The sequence below is a fragment of the Perissodus microlepis genome, chromosome 12, assembly GCF_051167445.1.
Source record: "Perissodus microlepis isolate ML-2025 ecotype Zambia chromosome 12, ASM5116744v1, whole genome shotgun sequence".
Classification (NCBI taxonomy): domain Eukaryota; kingdom Metazoa; phylum Chordata; class Actinopteri; order Cichliformes; family Cichlidae; genus Perissodus; species Perissodus microlepis.
In genome coordinates this window covers 9,938,568-9,955,266 of record NC_140472.1, presented here as the reverse complement: position 1 = coordinate 9,955,266, position 16,699 = coordinate 9,938,568, and the positions used below count along the sequence as shown (strand labels likewise).

Here is a 16,699-nt window from a genome sequence, read left to right as displayed (position 1 = left end):
GAATCATTAACTTTATCATCAGTTCAGCCTCCAGTGTCCTCATTACCTGTAGCTCAACCATCTTCTCCACCACCAGTTTCATTCTCACTTCAACCGCCACCTCAGTCTTTAGCAGCTCCGTCTCTTGTTGAGCCGCCCCCTTTTCTCACTCATGTTAAACAGGAAGACACACTCATAAAGACTGCTACTCTCTCCAGGGCCTCCCCAGAGGCTGAGCTCCAACCCTCAGCTGACTCTGGACCCCTGGAAACCAAGAAGCTGGCAAATCTCATGTTACCTGAAAACTCTGAGACCTCTCAGCCATCATTCTCCGCTGAGAGCCTGGGAGAGTTAATCCTGCCAGAGGTCTGTGCACCTGCTGGTTCTGTTCTGTCCCTGCCAGGGGCCCCCGTGCCTGCTGATTCAGCCCTGTGTGTGCCAGGGGCCCTGGTGCCCACTGGTTCTGTGACTGTTTTCGCTGGGGGGCCTGAGGAGCCTGAGGAGCCCGTCCAGCAACCTTCCTCGTCAGCTGGGGGGCCCGAGGAGCCCGTCCAGCCACCAGCTGCTCCACCACCTGCATCATCCACGCCGCCTGCAGCAGCTTCTGCATCGGCTTTAGCTTCGCCTGGTCCAGCCTCTGCATCGGCTTCAGCGTCGCCTGCAGCAACCTGGTCAGCCTCACCTGCATCGGCTTCAGCTTCGCCTGGCCCAACCTCTGCTTCGTCTGTCCAAGCCTCTGCCTCGCCTGGTGCTGCGGGGGCCACGCCGTCTTCAGGTCCCAAACTGCCACCTCAGCGTCGCCGGCCACTTTCCGGTCCATCCGCACGGTCGGCCCCCTGAACTGTTTCCACGCCGCCGCCATTGCCATCCGCACGGTCGGCCTCCGGAACTGAACTGTTTTGGCCCCGTGCTGTCTACCTTCGGGTCGACCCCCCGAACTTTTTCGTGGACTCATGGTTTGGCCCAGTCTAGTTTTGTTTTGTATATCTGGACTTGTGCTCCTGGTGTTTTGTTTTGTTTCGCCAGCCTGCCAACCTGTCTGGTTATTCGGTACTCCCAGTTTAGTTAGTGTTTTTCTGTTCTGCTTCATCCCAGCTAAAAAGCTGTGTATTTTGAGTTTCTTCCACCTCCTTGAGTCCTGCATTTTGGGTCCTTGCTTCCTGCCTACCTACACACAGCCATGACAGCTATCATGGTCAGGTTAAGAAACAATTAAATCTTGCCATGTCTCCATGTTTGCTTTCGTTCACAAGTGGTCTCTGCTGGTGTGGGCAGGCCAGGAGTAATTGTTGGCACCAGTGGTGAGTATTACATCCTGTCCTCACGACTCTGCTGCAGGGCTTGTCGCAGGAACTGGTTTTCTGACAATCCACGATGGCTGGAGAAACTGCCCAAAAGGTTTACCAACCTTCTCCCTGCTTTTCTTACATACAAAAAGGCCATCTGCAAGTCTGTTATAAATGAGCTCAGGAGGACTGGCAAATCTCCAGCAGACATGGCAAACCAAATAAATGAACTCATGCACCTCAAGTACGAGCGAGCTCCCCTGGCGTACCTCCATGCCACAGAATCGGTCTGGGAATCTGAGGCAGGAGCCCATGGACAGAGGACCATTGGGAAGTTCCTGAGGAAGGAAAATAAGCCACCGGATTTCAGGTCTTAGGAAGACCCACATGCCTGGTGTGGCATCTCTGTGTCCAGCCATTACTTGACTGACTGCCTGCTCGACGAATTCCGACGTCAACATCCAGCCATATCCAAACTCCTCCAAGGCACTTTTGGGCACATCCACAGGTCTGACCAGTTATTAACCTCTGTCTCTCTTCCACAGCATGTCTTTTATCCTGTCTTCCTTCTCTCACCCCAACCGGTCGCAGCAGATGGCCGCCCCTCCCTGAGCCTGGTTCTGCCGGAGGTTTCTTCCTGTTAAAAGGGAGTTTTTCCTTCCCACTGTCGCCAAAGTGCTTGCTCATAGGGGGTCATATGATTGTTGGGTTTTTCTCTGTATCTATGAAGCGCCTTGAGGCGACTTTTGTTGTGATTTGGCGCTATATAAATAAAATTGAATTGAATTGAATTGAATTGACCACACCAGGAAGGTGGCACGAAAAGTCATGCTGGCATCTGGGGTCATGTCCAGATTTTCCATAATGAATGAAAACTGGCTGATTGTTTCATGGGTCATGGTTCAGTCTGAGACGGAAAGGTCCTTGGAGCCCATGTACCAGGGAATGGCCAAGAGGTACAGTGATGCAGGAGTGGAAAAGGTCGGCTACATGTATGTATGTATGTGTGTGTATGTTTGTATGGGTGTATCGCTGATTGGTTATGTCACAGACACAAACTGAAAATGGCGATCGCTCAAAAGACATATCATACACACGCCCTGAGATACCTGATTCGTCATGTCACACACACACCCTGCGATTCATGTCTTTTGATCGGTGATCACTCATATGTCACGTCAAACCCACGCCCAGCGATCAGCGATCGCTGATAAGTTACGTCACAGAAATGCCTTGCAATCAGCGATCACTCATAAGCCATGTCACACACACATCCTGAGATCGGTGATATGTCCCGTCAAACACTTACCCTGCAATGAAACTGACCAATAAGACAAAAAAGGTTCACAAGAAAGGTTCTGCAGATGATCTGTTAGCCGTTTGACAACTACTCTTTCAAGGATGTTTGATATGAAAGGAAGGTTGGAGATTGGCCTATAATTAGCTAAGACTTCTGGGTCTAGAGATGCTTTTTAAGTGACAGTTTATCTACAGCCAGCTTGAAGGCCTGTGGATCATTAGAGAGGGTTTGATCATATTTAAGATTGAAGCATTAAATAATGGCAGGACTTCTTTGAGCAGTTTTGTAGGAATGGGGTCTAAAAGACACGTTGATGGTTTGGGGGAAGTAATTACTGATGTTAACTCAGAAAGATCAATTGGAGAAAGATCTCTAAATGAATATCAATGAATGAAAGTGGCTGTAGATAATGTTACATCTGTTACATGATTATGAGTGTTTTTTTCCTCTAATGGTTAAAATTGTATTTGTGAGGAATTTCATAAAGTCATTACTATCCATCTATCCTTTTCATGGTCGCGGGGGGTGTTGGAGCCTATCCCAGGTGTCATAAGGCAAGAGGTAGGGTACACCCTGGACAGGTCACCTGTCTGTCACAGGGCCAACACACAGGGACAGACAACCACTTGCACTCACATTCACACCTATGGGCAATTTAGATTTTTCAATTAACCTTCCCCACAAAGTGCATGTCTTTGGACTGTGGGAGGAAGCCGGAGTACCCAGGGAGAACCCACGCAAACACTCGGAGAACATGCAAACCCTGGCCTGATGGTGGAATTGAACTCAGGCCCTTCTTGCTGCAAGACAACAATGCTAACCACCGTGCCACCGTGCTGCCCGGTCTACTTAACGTTAAAGGAATGGTTGGCTGTGCTGAAGTGCAGTGTAGTGCTGAAGAGAAACCTAGGGTTGTTCTCATTTTCTTCAGTCAGTAATGAATAGTAAGATGTTCGAGCTGTACGGTTCGCTTTCTAAATCTGTGATCCTCAATTTCCTCTCCAGCTTACGAGTTATCTGCTTTAAGCTACATGTTTGTTGAGTTATACCAGGGAGTTAAGTACTTCTGTTTTGAAGCTCTCTTTTTCACAGGAGCTACAGTATCCTGTGAAAGTGTCATATGTAGTAAGGAGGTAAAATTATAAACAAGTTAATCGACCTCTGGTGGAGTAGCGTTCAGGTAGCTGCTCTGCTCTTTGTTGGTACAAAGCATTGAAGATGATAACAGTGGGTGAATTATATTCTTAAACTCAGTTACAGCACTTTCAGAAAGACATATGAAGACATTCACTGTGATGAAATCTCCCCACTGCTGTGTAATCATTTATTGTATATTAAACTGTTATTAGAAAATGATCAGATAAGAGAGGGTTTTCAGGAAAGACTGTTAAATGTTCAGTTTGCATTAAGACTTATGGCACAAAGTGAAGATTTTCTCTTAGAGGTTAGCTTCGAATGTCTATTCAGTTTAAATTGATGGTGAACTGTGGCTGGGCTGTTGCATAATGGCTAAAACTGTTCTCCAGTGGTGTTAGTGTCAGTCATTATGGAAATGTACTCTTGTATAAGTTTGATTAAACCTGCAGTCAGCTGAGGTTGAAGATGTCACTCGGATGAGCGATAAAACGTTTCTCCCACTGATAACCCTACATCCAGATGCACAGAGCCAACTTTTTGGGATTCCTTTGGTTTAGTGTAGCAGGCCATGTATGTCAGTTTAGGACACATAATATAGAAGATGTTCACACTCAGTCTCATTAACTGTTTTCAGTAATACAGATGGAGGTTTATCAGAAGAGGAGACTTGATTATTCTACACTCACACTGGCCAGGGCTCCTAAGCTTGTTAAATAAAAAAGTGTAAAATTAAATTTCAATAAACTAACCATAATGCCAGCTCATAAGCTCTTAACGCTGCATCTTTAACTCTTTTATAGGATTTGCAGTCTTCTGATTCCTGATGAGTTCCGTAAGTGACAAGCTTACTGACTGTGTTTCCTCTTCTGTGTATTAGGAGTAGGTACGGGTGCAGAGGAAGGCTGTGTCCTGGCTGACTCTATTCATGAAAAATATAATCTGTGTTACAACAAGATTGAAATTGAGACTCGGCATTGTTTCCCAATCTTCCAAGCCCATATGAACTGTAGCCTCAGCTTTCTGTTCTTAGCTGACAGGAGTGATAGCAGAACAGATGTGTTATAAAATTTTGAGCAATGTCCTTGTACGATATTTAAGCTGCTTGTAAAGTGAAGAAAGTAGACACTTTAATCAGCCCACTCCTACAACCAGAAATGTGTGAAAGTCTAAATATTTATCAGAGGGGCTCACTAAAGATCAGCTGATTTCAACAGGACAAAACTGCTTAAACTACTTCAATCTCCCACTGTGACCACTGGTGCAGGGCAGGATGAGGGTTTGAAGGTCAGTTCCTGCTATTGCAGCATCACTGAGTGTCTATCTTAAGATAAACATCATTTATCTTTGAGGTCGGTTTTGATCAAGAACATAAGTATAGCCTGCATGAAACAACCAGACCAGGAGGTTCAATCAAGAACACATATGACATGACTAGGGATGGGTATTGATAAGATTTTCACGATTCCGATTCCATTTTCGATTCTGTTTAACGATTCGATTCTCTTATCGATTCTTTTTAAAAAAGGAGAACACTAAGGTCGATTAGCTTAGAACTTTGTTTTATATCTTCTCTTTGAACAAGATAGAAATTTAGGAGTAACATGGCCTTACAAACCCAACAGTGAGATCTTAAGAGATCCACAGCCTACGGCTCTTCCATGGGGTGTCACAGGGTCCCCAGGAAAAAAAAAATGTAAATGTAAAATAATAAAATAAATATTCTTCTGTAGCAATAACAAAGTATAACATAAATTATTCAGTAGCAATTACACAAGAATATTCAGTAATGTCCCTGCCTACAATTAAACACATTCACTTACCGAAAATCATCTGCTGTGGCAAATGGGTTCAAGCCTTTGAACACAAACTTAGTCACTGCTCGGTGACATTCGTCTATCCTGGCCTGAAAGGAGACTGCAGCGAGAACTGCCAGCATCTGAGCCAGACTCTGTCTGTCTGTCTCATCACGGTCACCTAAATGCACAGTAATGGCAGGTTTTGTAATAAGGCAGATCGCGCTAACATAATATGCACTGTTAGTTGATTATTTACCTGCCGCATTAATGGGAGAGGACGTGCAAACGTTACCGCTGCTGCTGGGTTGAGATTCACGAGTCCGGAGCGGAATTAAAAATACGACATTCATTTAAGGTCATCGCGTGTTTTGTGAGCAAATGCTTTTGCATATTCGTAGTGTTTCCTCCGTTAAATGAAATATCTACTTTGCAAGTATTGCAAGTTGCCCTGTTGTCATCCATTCTCGTAAAGTATGACCAAACTTTTGAGCGTTTAAGCCGCTTAGGCGCCGTATTTCCTGCCAGGTAAATGACGTTCCGCAACGTGGTGACGTCATTCGGGGCGACTGGAATCGATAAGGGAATCGTTTGCAAAAATGGCAAACAATTCCAAGGAATTGAAACAGTGGGAACCGGTTCTCAACAAGAACCGGTTTTCGATACCCATCCCTAGACATGACACATATCTACTTGACACGAAAGCAGTACACACTGAACTCAGGTAACATTTGTTATTAGAGGAGGTCAAAAAGTGTGTCAGTGAGAAATATCCATCAAAAGCATGATTTACACTAGCTGCAGCTCACAGTCAGCAACTCATCAGTTTTGTTGTTCAAACCAAACAAGAATTTTTCACATCATGTTGTCCTGCAGGAACTCACCGGATCACCTCTCCAGCACTTTGATCCCAAGACAGGAATACAATATGCAGAGTTAGTTTAATTGATTGGAATTCAGCTGTCATCTTCAGAGTATTTCATTTGATAAAGTTAATAGCGAGAAATCAAGTGGTCAGAGCTATCATGGTGATATTTAGGGTCAGATTCTGTGCTAGTGCAAAACCTTCTTTTGGCCTGAAAAAGCTGCTGTGGGGTTTACAACAGAGGAGCAATTGAAAGCCTGCAGGTCAAATTAGCGTCAGGATGCATTTGCAAAAAATGTTTCATGTGAGTGGAAAGTTCTCTGGGTGATCCAACAGTGTGTTAGTTGATATACAAACATGCAGTGAGAACATTTCAGTAATTAGCTGTTAAGTGTCACCCAAACATGAGGAGGCCAGTGAAGGAGCCAGTGACGGTTTAACAAAAAGAATACAGTGTGAGTGCAGGTTTACATGTTTCTCTCTGGAAAAAAGAGAAGTTGATGTGTTTCTATTAGTGTGAAATCCTTTTTAGAAATTAGGCACTGTGTGAGGTCATTTAGTAAGAGTCAGTGAATCTTTCACAGTTGTAAAAAACATAAAAAGAAACAACATAAGTAACGTATGTTTTTTTCCAAGGGTGGTGGGGTAGAGGACTTCATGTGTGGGTGACTGAGAATGTCCATTTTATTAGATATGTTGTTGTAACTGTTTCAAAGTCAGTAATGCATGAATCTGCAATGATTTTTCTTCCTTAAAAGAGGACTGTGTACAGTGTCCACTTGTGTCTGTCTCCACATTGGGTGATTGTGGAGTATTTGAATATGTGTGCATGAGGGTGGGAATGCCCGTTGGTGGCTGCGTGCGCCTGTTCGACTGTGTCTGTATGTCAGGGTGGGTCTTACACTCCACCTCTCTGGGAATATCTCAGGCCCTCCAAGGTATGGAGGCCTATCTCGATTCACTACACTCCTTGCCGTTGGCTGATGCCCTCAGGCGTCGGTGTGTTGGTGGTTCTGGTGTCCGGGGCTGGGCGCTCAGGTATGTACCGGCTCACTCCCAGTGACTGCTTGGCGGGGCCTGGCACCCGTGGCTCCGTCAGGCCACTTCCGGGGGGTGGGGGACTCTCAGTCCTCTGGCCTCTGGGCCTGTGGCTCAGGTCACTCTGGCGCAGCTGTCTGCCGGCAGAGCCCACGGCCACATCACGGGCCCCCTGTGGCTTCTGCTCCGTGGCTGCTGGGTGACCTCTAATCTGGGGCTCTCCTCAGCGCTTCACAGGAGGGTGGCATGGCTGCAACTCCGATGGTCCTCCTTGGGCTCTCACATTCTGGGAGCCTCTGGGTGTCTGGGGCCTGGATCTCCTCCATGCCTGCTACATGCACTGGGGGACAGACTATGGCTCCCTGTTAAATCCAGAATTGAATTCAAAATCCTGCTCCTCACATACAAGGTCTTAAATAATCAGGCCCCATCTTATCTTAATGACCTTGTAGTACCATATCACCCTATTAGAGCACTTTGCTCTCACACTGCAGGCCTACTTGTTGTTCCTAGAGTATTTAAAAGTAGAATGGGAGGCAGAGCCTTCAGTTTTCAAGCCCCTCTTCTGTGGAACCAGCTTCCAGTTTGGATTCAGGAGACAGACACTATCTCTACTTTCAAGATTAGGCTTCAAACTTTCCTTTTTGCTAAAGCACATAGTTAGGGCTGGACCAGGTGACTCTGAATTCTCCCTTAGTTATACTGCAATAGGCGTAGGCTGGTGGCGGATTCCCATGATACACTGAGTATTTCTTCTTCAGTCACCTTTCTAACTCACTATGTGTTTATACACCTCTCTGCATTGAATCATTACTTATCATCAATCTCTGGCTCTCCTCCACAGCTTATCTTTTGTCCTGTCTTCCTCTGCTCATCCCAACAGGTTGTGGCAGATGGCTATCCCTTCCTCAGCCTGGTGCTACTGGAGGATTCTTTCTTTTAAAATGGAGTTTTTCCTTCCCACTGTTGCCAAAGCGCATGCTCATTAGAAATCATATGAATATTGGGTTTTTTCTGTATTTTTCTCTCATCCACATCAAAAGGAGCAGGTTAAAGTGGTTCTGGCATCTGACAAGGATTCCTCCCGGGCGTCTCCCAGGTGAGGTGTACTGGCCGAGCTCCCACCAGGAGGAGGCCCTGAATCAGACCCAAGACATGATGGAGTTCCCCTAGATAAGCTGGAGGAGGTGGGTGTGGAAAAGGAGGTCTGGAGTTCTCTGCTTAGGCTGCTGCCCCCACAACCCGGCCACAGATAAGTGAAATAAGTAGATCAAATATAACTTGGTGTTCTAAAGAATATTGTTGTTTCCTTGCAGGACACCAGGAGAGATGAGCCCTACATCACAGATGGTGTGGTCACCTGCAGGTTCAAGGTCATTGCATCTCCAGCCCACATCTACTGCCTCTGTACTTAAGGGAAGTTGGGACAATGTTAAAGACTTTCTTCAGACAATTGCATTTGGATGAGCTAAATTCATGACAGGCACTCAAGCAAACGAACATACCAAGCTTCTGTGTTGTTCGAGCCAGAGACTGCACTTGTGGATAAACAATAAAAACATTTTATATTTATTATATTAGTAATGTAACTTGCAATAAAAAGTTATGGGAAGCTTAAACTTAGTTTCAGAATAATTAAATCTGAGACTTTGTTTTATTGAAAAGTTATTAAAGTTTTAAAGTGTGTGACAAATAAAATAATAAATTATTAAGTAACACCAGCTACAATATTGGAAATATGTGTGTTGTTCAGCAGAACAGTGTCCAGTATGTTGGCTGAAATGCTTTAAATTTGAAAATAAAAGTTGGGCTGATTTTAACGCATTACAAGGAGTGTTTTAATTATTATTTTTTAAATAAGCAGTGTTTATATTATGTGTTGAATTAGAAATAAGTTCAATTATAATAAAAGGTAATGAGATTTAATTGCATTCAACTTATGTGCAGCAAAACTAAAAATAAGTTATGGAAGTGTTCAAATAATATGTGTGCTTTTAAAAATGCTCGTCTATTTAAAGACTACACAATCTGTGTTAATTATAATTATACCACAATCCCTTGCCTGTTGTGTTAAATATACATAAACAGTATGCGTTATCAGATGAAAGTACAAAACTCTCAAGAACCCACCTCCTAAATTTCAGGTGGCATTTTTAAAAACATGCCATGACATAACACACAGCTGCTATAATCATACAGTGAGGTCAAACGTCAATTATCGGTATAGGTTCTTGCTATAGGGCTTTGGAGTTGACGTCACGCCGCAGTGCATTGTGGGATCGCGGCGCCATGTCAGTAGGCCAGGAAGCAGAACAAGCGCACAGTGTTGGAGTGTTGGAATCGGGACTGCCAGAACCATGCTCAAAATCAGCGCAAAAGACAAAGGGCTGTATCACGACCGATTGCGCCCAGACGCCAAGAGACGGTACTTTGAAAAAATTGCGTGCATCGGTAATGTGGACCCGTATGAAATAAGGAAGTGTAGTGGAAACCCAGACGACCACTGTGACCTCGTTGTGTGGACACAGAGAGACCTTGCTGTGATACGCATCTTCCCTGATGTGGATTTCTGGGAACTGCGTTTAAACCAAGCACAAGACTTCTTTCTTAAAGTGTGCCTTCCTGAACTTGTTGGGAAATACTTCTCCAAACAACGTGCTGCTCTAAATAGCCTGTAATGTTTCATTTTGTGGTTCAAGATTAATGCCAGCTGTGTGTTGCCATGTAAATAGTTTGCATTTCATTTTTATGTACTTGCTAAGTACATGTGAACAGATCAAGAATAAAAAAAACAAACAAATATACTATTCTTTTCTGTTTTATTGAAACCACTTCACACAAAGTACAATTATTTACAATGAACTACACATGCAACACAACAGCTTTATGAATACTCAACAAGAGCAGGTTTCATTTTGCACTGGTTTGACAACCACACTGGGGCACATATTCACCAAAACACAGCAAACCTTAACAGTCTTATCAAGCAGTGTTGTGTCTTCACCCTCACATGATATGAGTAATTGGATTGGCATTGTAGTGTGTAGCATTTTGAACTTGTTGCGCAAACTACCTATTACTCGCTCAACATGAATTCTCAGGTGGGCAATTGCTCTCGTTTGTTCAAAGTCCCTTGCATCAAGTTGACAGTAGCCTTTTGTGAAAGCTGGAATCTTGACCTCCGCACACATCATTCCTACAGCATCTCTGATGTCAAAGCCTCTGTCAGCCAATACTACGTCCCCTGGTAACAGCTTTTGAAGAATGCCACATTTCTCTGTGATGTGTTTATCTGATGCACGCCCCCCCTCTCAGACGCATTAGTGTGAGTAAGAGCATTTGGAAACCTGTCAGTTTCTTCGATATTGGCAGGAAATCTTTGACAGTGTTGAAGAGGGACATTAAGACAGCATAACAATGTAGTCCAGTGTAATATCTTACTTTTTCAGTATCATCCTTTAAGAAATGTTCATTCAGCTCTGTCTTTTGCAACTGTGATTGAAGCAGTCTGTTCTCCTCCAACAGCCGGTTTATTTCTGCTCTGCCCTGTTCATTGCACACACAATCCTTCGTCTGCCCTTTAGCTTCCGTGACGCTGTCTGTCCGATCACCATTGTCCACATTTGCAGCTGGTACCTCAACCTCCACTTGTCCAACACAACTGCTGTCCACTGCCTCCATGACATTGTGATTTTGTTGTTGGTCTTCTGTCAGATCTTCATCGATCACTTCTGCACGGGGCACACCTTCAGACTCTGCAGCTGCATAACGAAAGCCTGTAAGATAAAATTAGACATAAGGTAAATGTACACCAATATTCCAATGACAGGTGTGTGATTCATCTGGAAGTTATGTGCGGATTAGTGTACAGTGATAGCAATTTAGTATGTTTTTAGAGAGGGGGGGGGGGGGGGGGGGGGGTTGTTTACCTCCGATGGGTGCTCTTTTTCGCTTCCGTTGCATATGCCTTGAGTGCCGGTCCGAGTCTGATACAGGTATGTCGTCGTGCCCCATGTGCAGTGTTGGTGCCCAGTCTGGATTTGTTACATCCATTTCATATGCTGGTTTGCCTGCAATAATGCCAAATCATAAGCTACTCAGTCGACATGACATGGTTCTGCAGCATCACACATTAGCATGTTTTATCTCATTATCTATGACCTCAGCACATTGAAAATAACACTAAAAGCCTTCACCGGAAAGAAAATGCCGTGAGCAAACCAAAAAAAGCTGGGGATTGCAGAGAACTCGATATCCGCTCGTCTCACCGCTGCAATCCAAGCCTGACGTCTTTGTTTAGTAATATCGGATACATGGGATCCCTCACGTTGCCTCCAGGATGGAAAACGATTAAAAGAGAGCCCATTATCCTGCTTCTTGCCTTCACGATCGTGTGATCTAACGTTGCAACCGACAACACAACACGTACGATCCATAGCTGAAATGGTATCGTTTGTCTGGCCTACTGTCATGGCGGAAGGGGGCGTGGCCCATCTCCCGTGACATCACGCTCCAAAGCCCTATATATGTTATAACATAAACACAGCACAGTTGTAAGAATAATAGTTTCTAGGTTCTAAGGCTTTTTGTCAGTTTAATAGTGAGCTTTACGAGACTCATTTTCGTGCCAAAGGCTCGCACAGGCCTAAGTTCCCTTATGACAACTAGAGCTGGAAACAAGACCTCAAGCAATCCTAAGGCTAATTAGCACGGCTAGCATTTTAAAAAACATTTGTTAAATGTTGTCATTGCTAGCATATACCTGTATTACAGCATGGTAAGTAGCGAGAACGCTAAGTTTTTGTTACCTTTGAAAAGAAGAATGTGAAGCTGTAATATTAGCATGAGCTATGCTAATGTTATTCACTCAAACAAACATCTCAGGTACTGACTTACTGCTTTCTAATATCTGTGTTTATTTCTGGATATACCTACATGGTTATTAGACATCCCACATAAAGGGTGACAAAGGCAGTAACTATAAATGACCATAACTTTACTGTAAATTACACTGATGGGCTCAGTTCATATAGTTCTATCACGTGCACATGCATGTTAGCAACCGTAACCACGGCCGCTGTTGGTATATGAATGCTGCACAAGGTTCCAGTCGTTCCTTTACACTTGCTCTTGGACTTGTCTTGACCTGCTCCAAGCTCAGCTTGTGGAAAGATAACGTTTGGAGAATATTTCTACAGAAAGCGGATTTTACTACAAAGCGACAACAACTACTGCATCTTTGGATCTTTTGTACTTGTGTTTCATCATAACAGCAAAGCTTGAAGATCGTGGACCCCGACTGTCGACAGACACCTGGTACATTTCAAAATTTCTTCAATTATTTCAAGAGTCACTAGATGACTATAATAATTTTACAGGTTCCAGTGTGAATATCACGTTTTAATGTGATCAAAATAAGTGTGTTCCAAGACTTTTCCTGGCAAATTGCTTTTATGCTTTAAATTTTCCAGGAGAGGTGTAGAATTTATTACGACTGGTGTATGAATGTGAAAAAAGGTTTTACTTTGATTTGAAGCCTTCAAATTTGACACTTTTTTCCAATGAAATGGTTAAAATTAGCTTAAAATTCATAAAATGCCCCCCTCCCCCAAATATACATATGTATATGTGTATATCGGTTTCTATGGTAACAGAATCTCCTCACAATGGTAGAACATATAGGAGTAAACACACCAGATCCCCTGTAGGTCCTGACATCATTTTCTTCTCTGGATCAAAGGCTTCATTTAAATAAACTATAACTTTTTCCCAGCTACATATGTGATGATAAAAAAAATAAAAAAATAAAATGAAATAATATAAAAAAGAATATTGAAAACATCAGTCATAGTCAAAAATAATCATGATACAAAAAAGTGTTTTATTTTTAAAATTGTGCTTGGAGTTCTACTGCCTTTTTTGTATTAGCAATATTTAGGACATGGAATTGGTACATGGGGAGATTAAATGTTGCATTATATTTTACATCGTTAATGAAAGAATAAAAAAAAGTATGGGAATGAGCTGCAAAGTTATTCATGAATTTACTGTAGTATGCTATTCATGTCCAGTTCTTTACACATCAGTACCTATTATCCATTACCTACTCCAACGTAGTGTTTGCATAAAAGTTTAAAAAGAACAAATAAACAAAATGAATGTAAACAAAATACAATGCTGTTACCTTAAAAGTGTAGTGTGCACAGAGTGAGCTGCCTTGGCAGAGATTTGGATGCTTCACTTAATGATTGTGGACATAGTTGAAATCTTGTTTTCTTCTCACATGAACAAGTAAAGTGTCATTCAGTCTGATATGAATGTAGCCTGTAGCTTTAGCACTGGGTGTTTACTACATTCCTACTGTTATTTTAAACTTTGTTTCCTTACAGGCTGTCTTGACTACATTGTTGAACGTCCCAAGAACGAGACCTTTCTGAAGTCATCAGGATCCTTGATGACAGTCTCCTGAGCACCATCTCTTCTGATGAAGCGTGGGACACTGATACCGAGTGTGTCAGTAAAGGTGAGTACATCGCCCTCTCATCCTCCCCCTCTTCTCATGAAGAACTGGATGCTGATGCGTGTCAGTGAAGTAGAAGGTGAGTACCCCCTCCCCACCTCGCTTTCTCGCACTGAGGTCTGCTTATTGTAAATATCTTGTACTTGTTTGAACACCTTTTAATGTCAAAGTTGGCCTCTGTGTTTTTTCAGTATTGGAAAGACTCTTTCTCACACTGAGGTCTGCTCATTGTAAATATCTTGTACTTGTTTTTACACCATCTTAATGTCAAAGTTGGCCTCTGTGCTTTTCAGTGGTGGAAAGACTCTTTCTTGCACTGAGGTCTGCTTATTGTAAATATCTTGTACTTCTTTTTACACCTTTTAATGTCAAAGTTGGCCTTTGTGCTTTTTCAGTGTTGTAAAGACTCTTTCTTGCACTGAGGTCTGCTTATTGTAAATATCTTGTACTTGTTTTAATGTCAAAGTTGGCCTCTGTGCTTTTTCAGTGTTGGGAAGACTCTTTCTTGCACTGAGGTCTGCTTATTGTAAATATCTTGTACTTGTTTTTACACCATCTTAATGTCAAAGTTGGCCTCTGTGCTTTTCAGTGGTGGAAAGACTCTTTCTTGCACTGAGGTCTGCTTATTGTAAATATCTTGTACTTCTTTTTACACCTTTTCATGTCAAAGTTGGCCTTTGTGCTTTTTCAGTGGTGGAAAGACTCTTTCTTGCACTGAGGTCTGCTTATTGTAAATATCTTGTACTTGGTTTTACACCTTTTCATGTCAAAGTTGGCCTTTGTGCTTTTTCAGTGTTGTAAAGACTCTTTCTTGCACTGAGGTCTGCTTATTGTAAATATCTTGTACTTGTTTTAATGTCAAAGTTTGCCTCTGTGCTTTTTCAGTGTTGTAAAGACACTTTCTTGCACTGAGGTCTGCTTATTGTAAATATCTTGTACTTGTTTTAATGTCAAAGTTGGCCTTTGTGCTTTTTCAGTGGTGGAAAGACACTTTCTTGCACTGAGGTCTGCTTATTTTAAATATCTTGTACTTGTTTTAATGTCAAAGTTGGCCTCTGTGCTTTTCAGTGGTGGAAAGACTGTTTCTTGCACTGAGGTCTGCTTATTGTAAATATCTTGCACTTGTTTGAACACCTTTTCATGTCAAAGTTGGCCTCTGTGCTTTTTCAGTGTTGTAAAGACACTTTCTTGCACTGAGGTCTGCTTATTGTAAATATCTTGTACTTGGTTTTACACCTTTTCATGTCAAAGTTGGCCTTTGTGCTTTTTCAGTGTTGTAAAGACTCTTTCCTGCACTGAGGTCTGCTTATTGTAAATATCTTGTACTTGTTTTAATGTCAAAGTTTGCCTCTGTGCTTTTTCAGTGTTGTAAAGACACTTTCTTGCACTGAGGTCTGCTTATTGTAAATATCTTGTACTTGTTTTAATGTCAAAGTTGGCCTCTGTGCTTTTTCAGTGGTGGAAAGACTCTTTCTTGCACTGAGGTCTGCTTATTTTAAATATCTTGTACTTGTTTTAATGTCAAAGTTGGCCTCTGTGCTTTTTCAGTGTTGGAAAGACTCTTTCTTGCACTGAGGTCTGCTTATTGTAAATATCTTGTACTTGGTTTTACACCTTTTCATGTCAAAGTTGGCCTTTGTGCTTTTTCAGTGTTGTAAAGACACTTTCTTGCACTGAGGTCTGCTTATTGTAAATATCTTGTACTTGTTTTAATGTCAAAGTTGGCCTCTGTGCTTTTTCAGTGGTGGAAAGACTCTTTCTTGCACTGAGGTCTGCTTATTGTAAATATCTTGCACTTGTTTGAACACCTTTTCATGTCAAAGTTGGCCTCTGTGCTTTTTCAGTGGTGGAAAGTCTCTTTCTTGCACTGAGGTCTGCGTATTGTAAATGTCTTGTACTTGTTTGAAAACATTTTAATGTCAAAGTTGGCCTCTGTGCTTTTTCATTGTTGGAAAGACTCTTTCTTGCACTGAGGTCTGCTTATTGTAAATATCTTGTACTTGTTTTAATGTCAAAGTTGGCCTCTGTGCTTTTTCAGTGTTGGAAAGACTCTTTCTTGCACTGAGGTCTGCTTATTGTAAATATCTTGTACTTGGTTTTACACCTTTTCATGTCAAAGTTGGCCTTTGTGCTTTTTCAGTGTTGTAAAGACACTTTCTTGCACTGAGGTCTGCTTATTGTAAATATCTTGTACTTGTTTTAATGTCAAAGTTGGCCTCTGTGCTTTTTCAGTGGTGGAAAGACTCTTTCTTGCACTGAGGTCTGCTTATTGTAAATATCTTGCACTTGTTTGAACACCTTTTCATGTCAAAGTTGGCCTCTGTGCTTTTTCAGTGGTGGAAAGTCTCTTTCTTGCACTGAGGTCTGCGTATTGTAAATGTCTTGTACTTGTTTGAAAACATTTTAATGTCAAAGTTGGCCTCTGTGCTTTTTCAGTGTTGGAAAGACTCTTTCTTGCACTGAGGTCTGCGTATTGTAAATGTCTTGTACTTGTTTGAACACCTTTTAATGTCAAAGTTGGCCTCTGTGCTTTTTCATTGTTGGAAAGACTCTTTCTTGCACTGAGGTCTGCTTATTGTAAATATCTTGTACTTGTTTTAATGTCAAAGTTTGCCTCTGTGCTTTTTCAGTGTTGTAAAGACACTTTCTTGCACTGAGGTCTGCTTATTGTAAATATCTTGTACTTGTTTTTACACCTTTTAATGTCAAAGTTGGCCTTTGTGCTTTTTCAGTGGTGGAAAGACACTTTCTTGCACTGAGGTCTGCTTATTTTAAATATCT

General features: G+C 42.3%; 1 protein-coding gene and 1 pseudogene across 1 annotated transcript; one reads left to right on the top strand and one right to left on the bottom strand.

Moving 5' to 3' along the window:
• Positions 1 to 1,171: 1,171 nt before the first annotated feature.
• LOC146375792 (uncharacterized) lies at positions 1,172 to 8,813 on the top strand (annotated as a pseudogene).
• Positions 8,814 to 9,643: 830 nt separating this feature from the next.
• Positions 9,644 to 11,948, bottom strand: LOC146375791 (uncharacterized). The gene is made up of 3 exons (XM_084945650.1): positions 11,595 to 11,948; positions 11,328 to 11,468; positions 9,644 to 11,174 (listed from the first exon to the last, which is right to left on the bottom strand). The coding sequence occupies exons 2-3, from the start codon at positions 11,449 to 11,451 to the stop codon at positions 10,687 to 10,689; spliced, it is 612 nt and encodes a 203-aa protein (XP_084801776.1). The 5' UTR covers positions 11,452 to 11,468; positions 11,595 to 11,948; the 3' UTR covers positions 9,644 to 10,686.
• Positions 11,949 to 16,699: the final 4,751 nt, after the last annotated feature.

Coding starts and splice junctions, on each gene's coding strand:
- LOC146375791 (XM_084945650.1), bottom strand. CDS start 11,451: ATGGATGTAACAAATCCAGACTGGGCACCAACACTGCACATGGGGCAC. Junction 11,175..11,327: donor AAAAAGAGCACCCATCGGAG/GTAAACAACCCC, acceptor TTTATCTTACAG/GCTTTCGTTATGCAGCTGCA.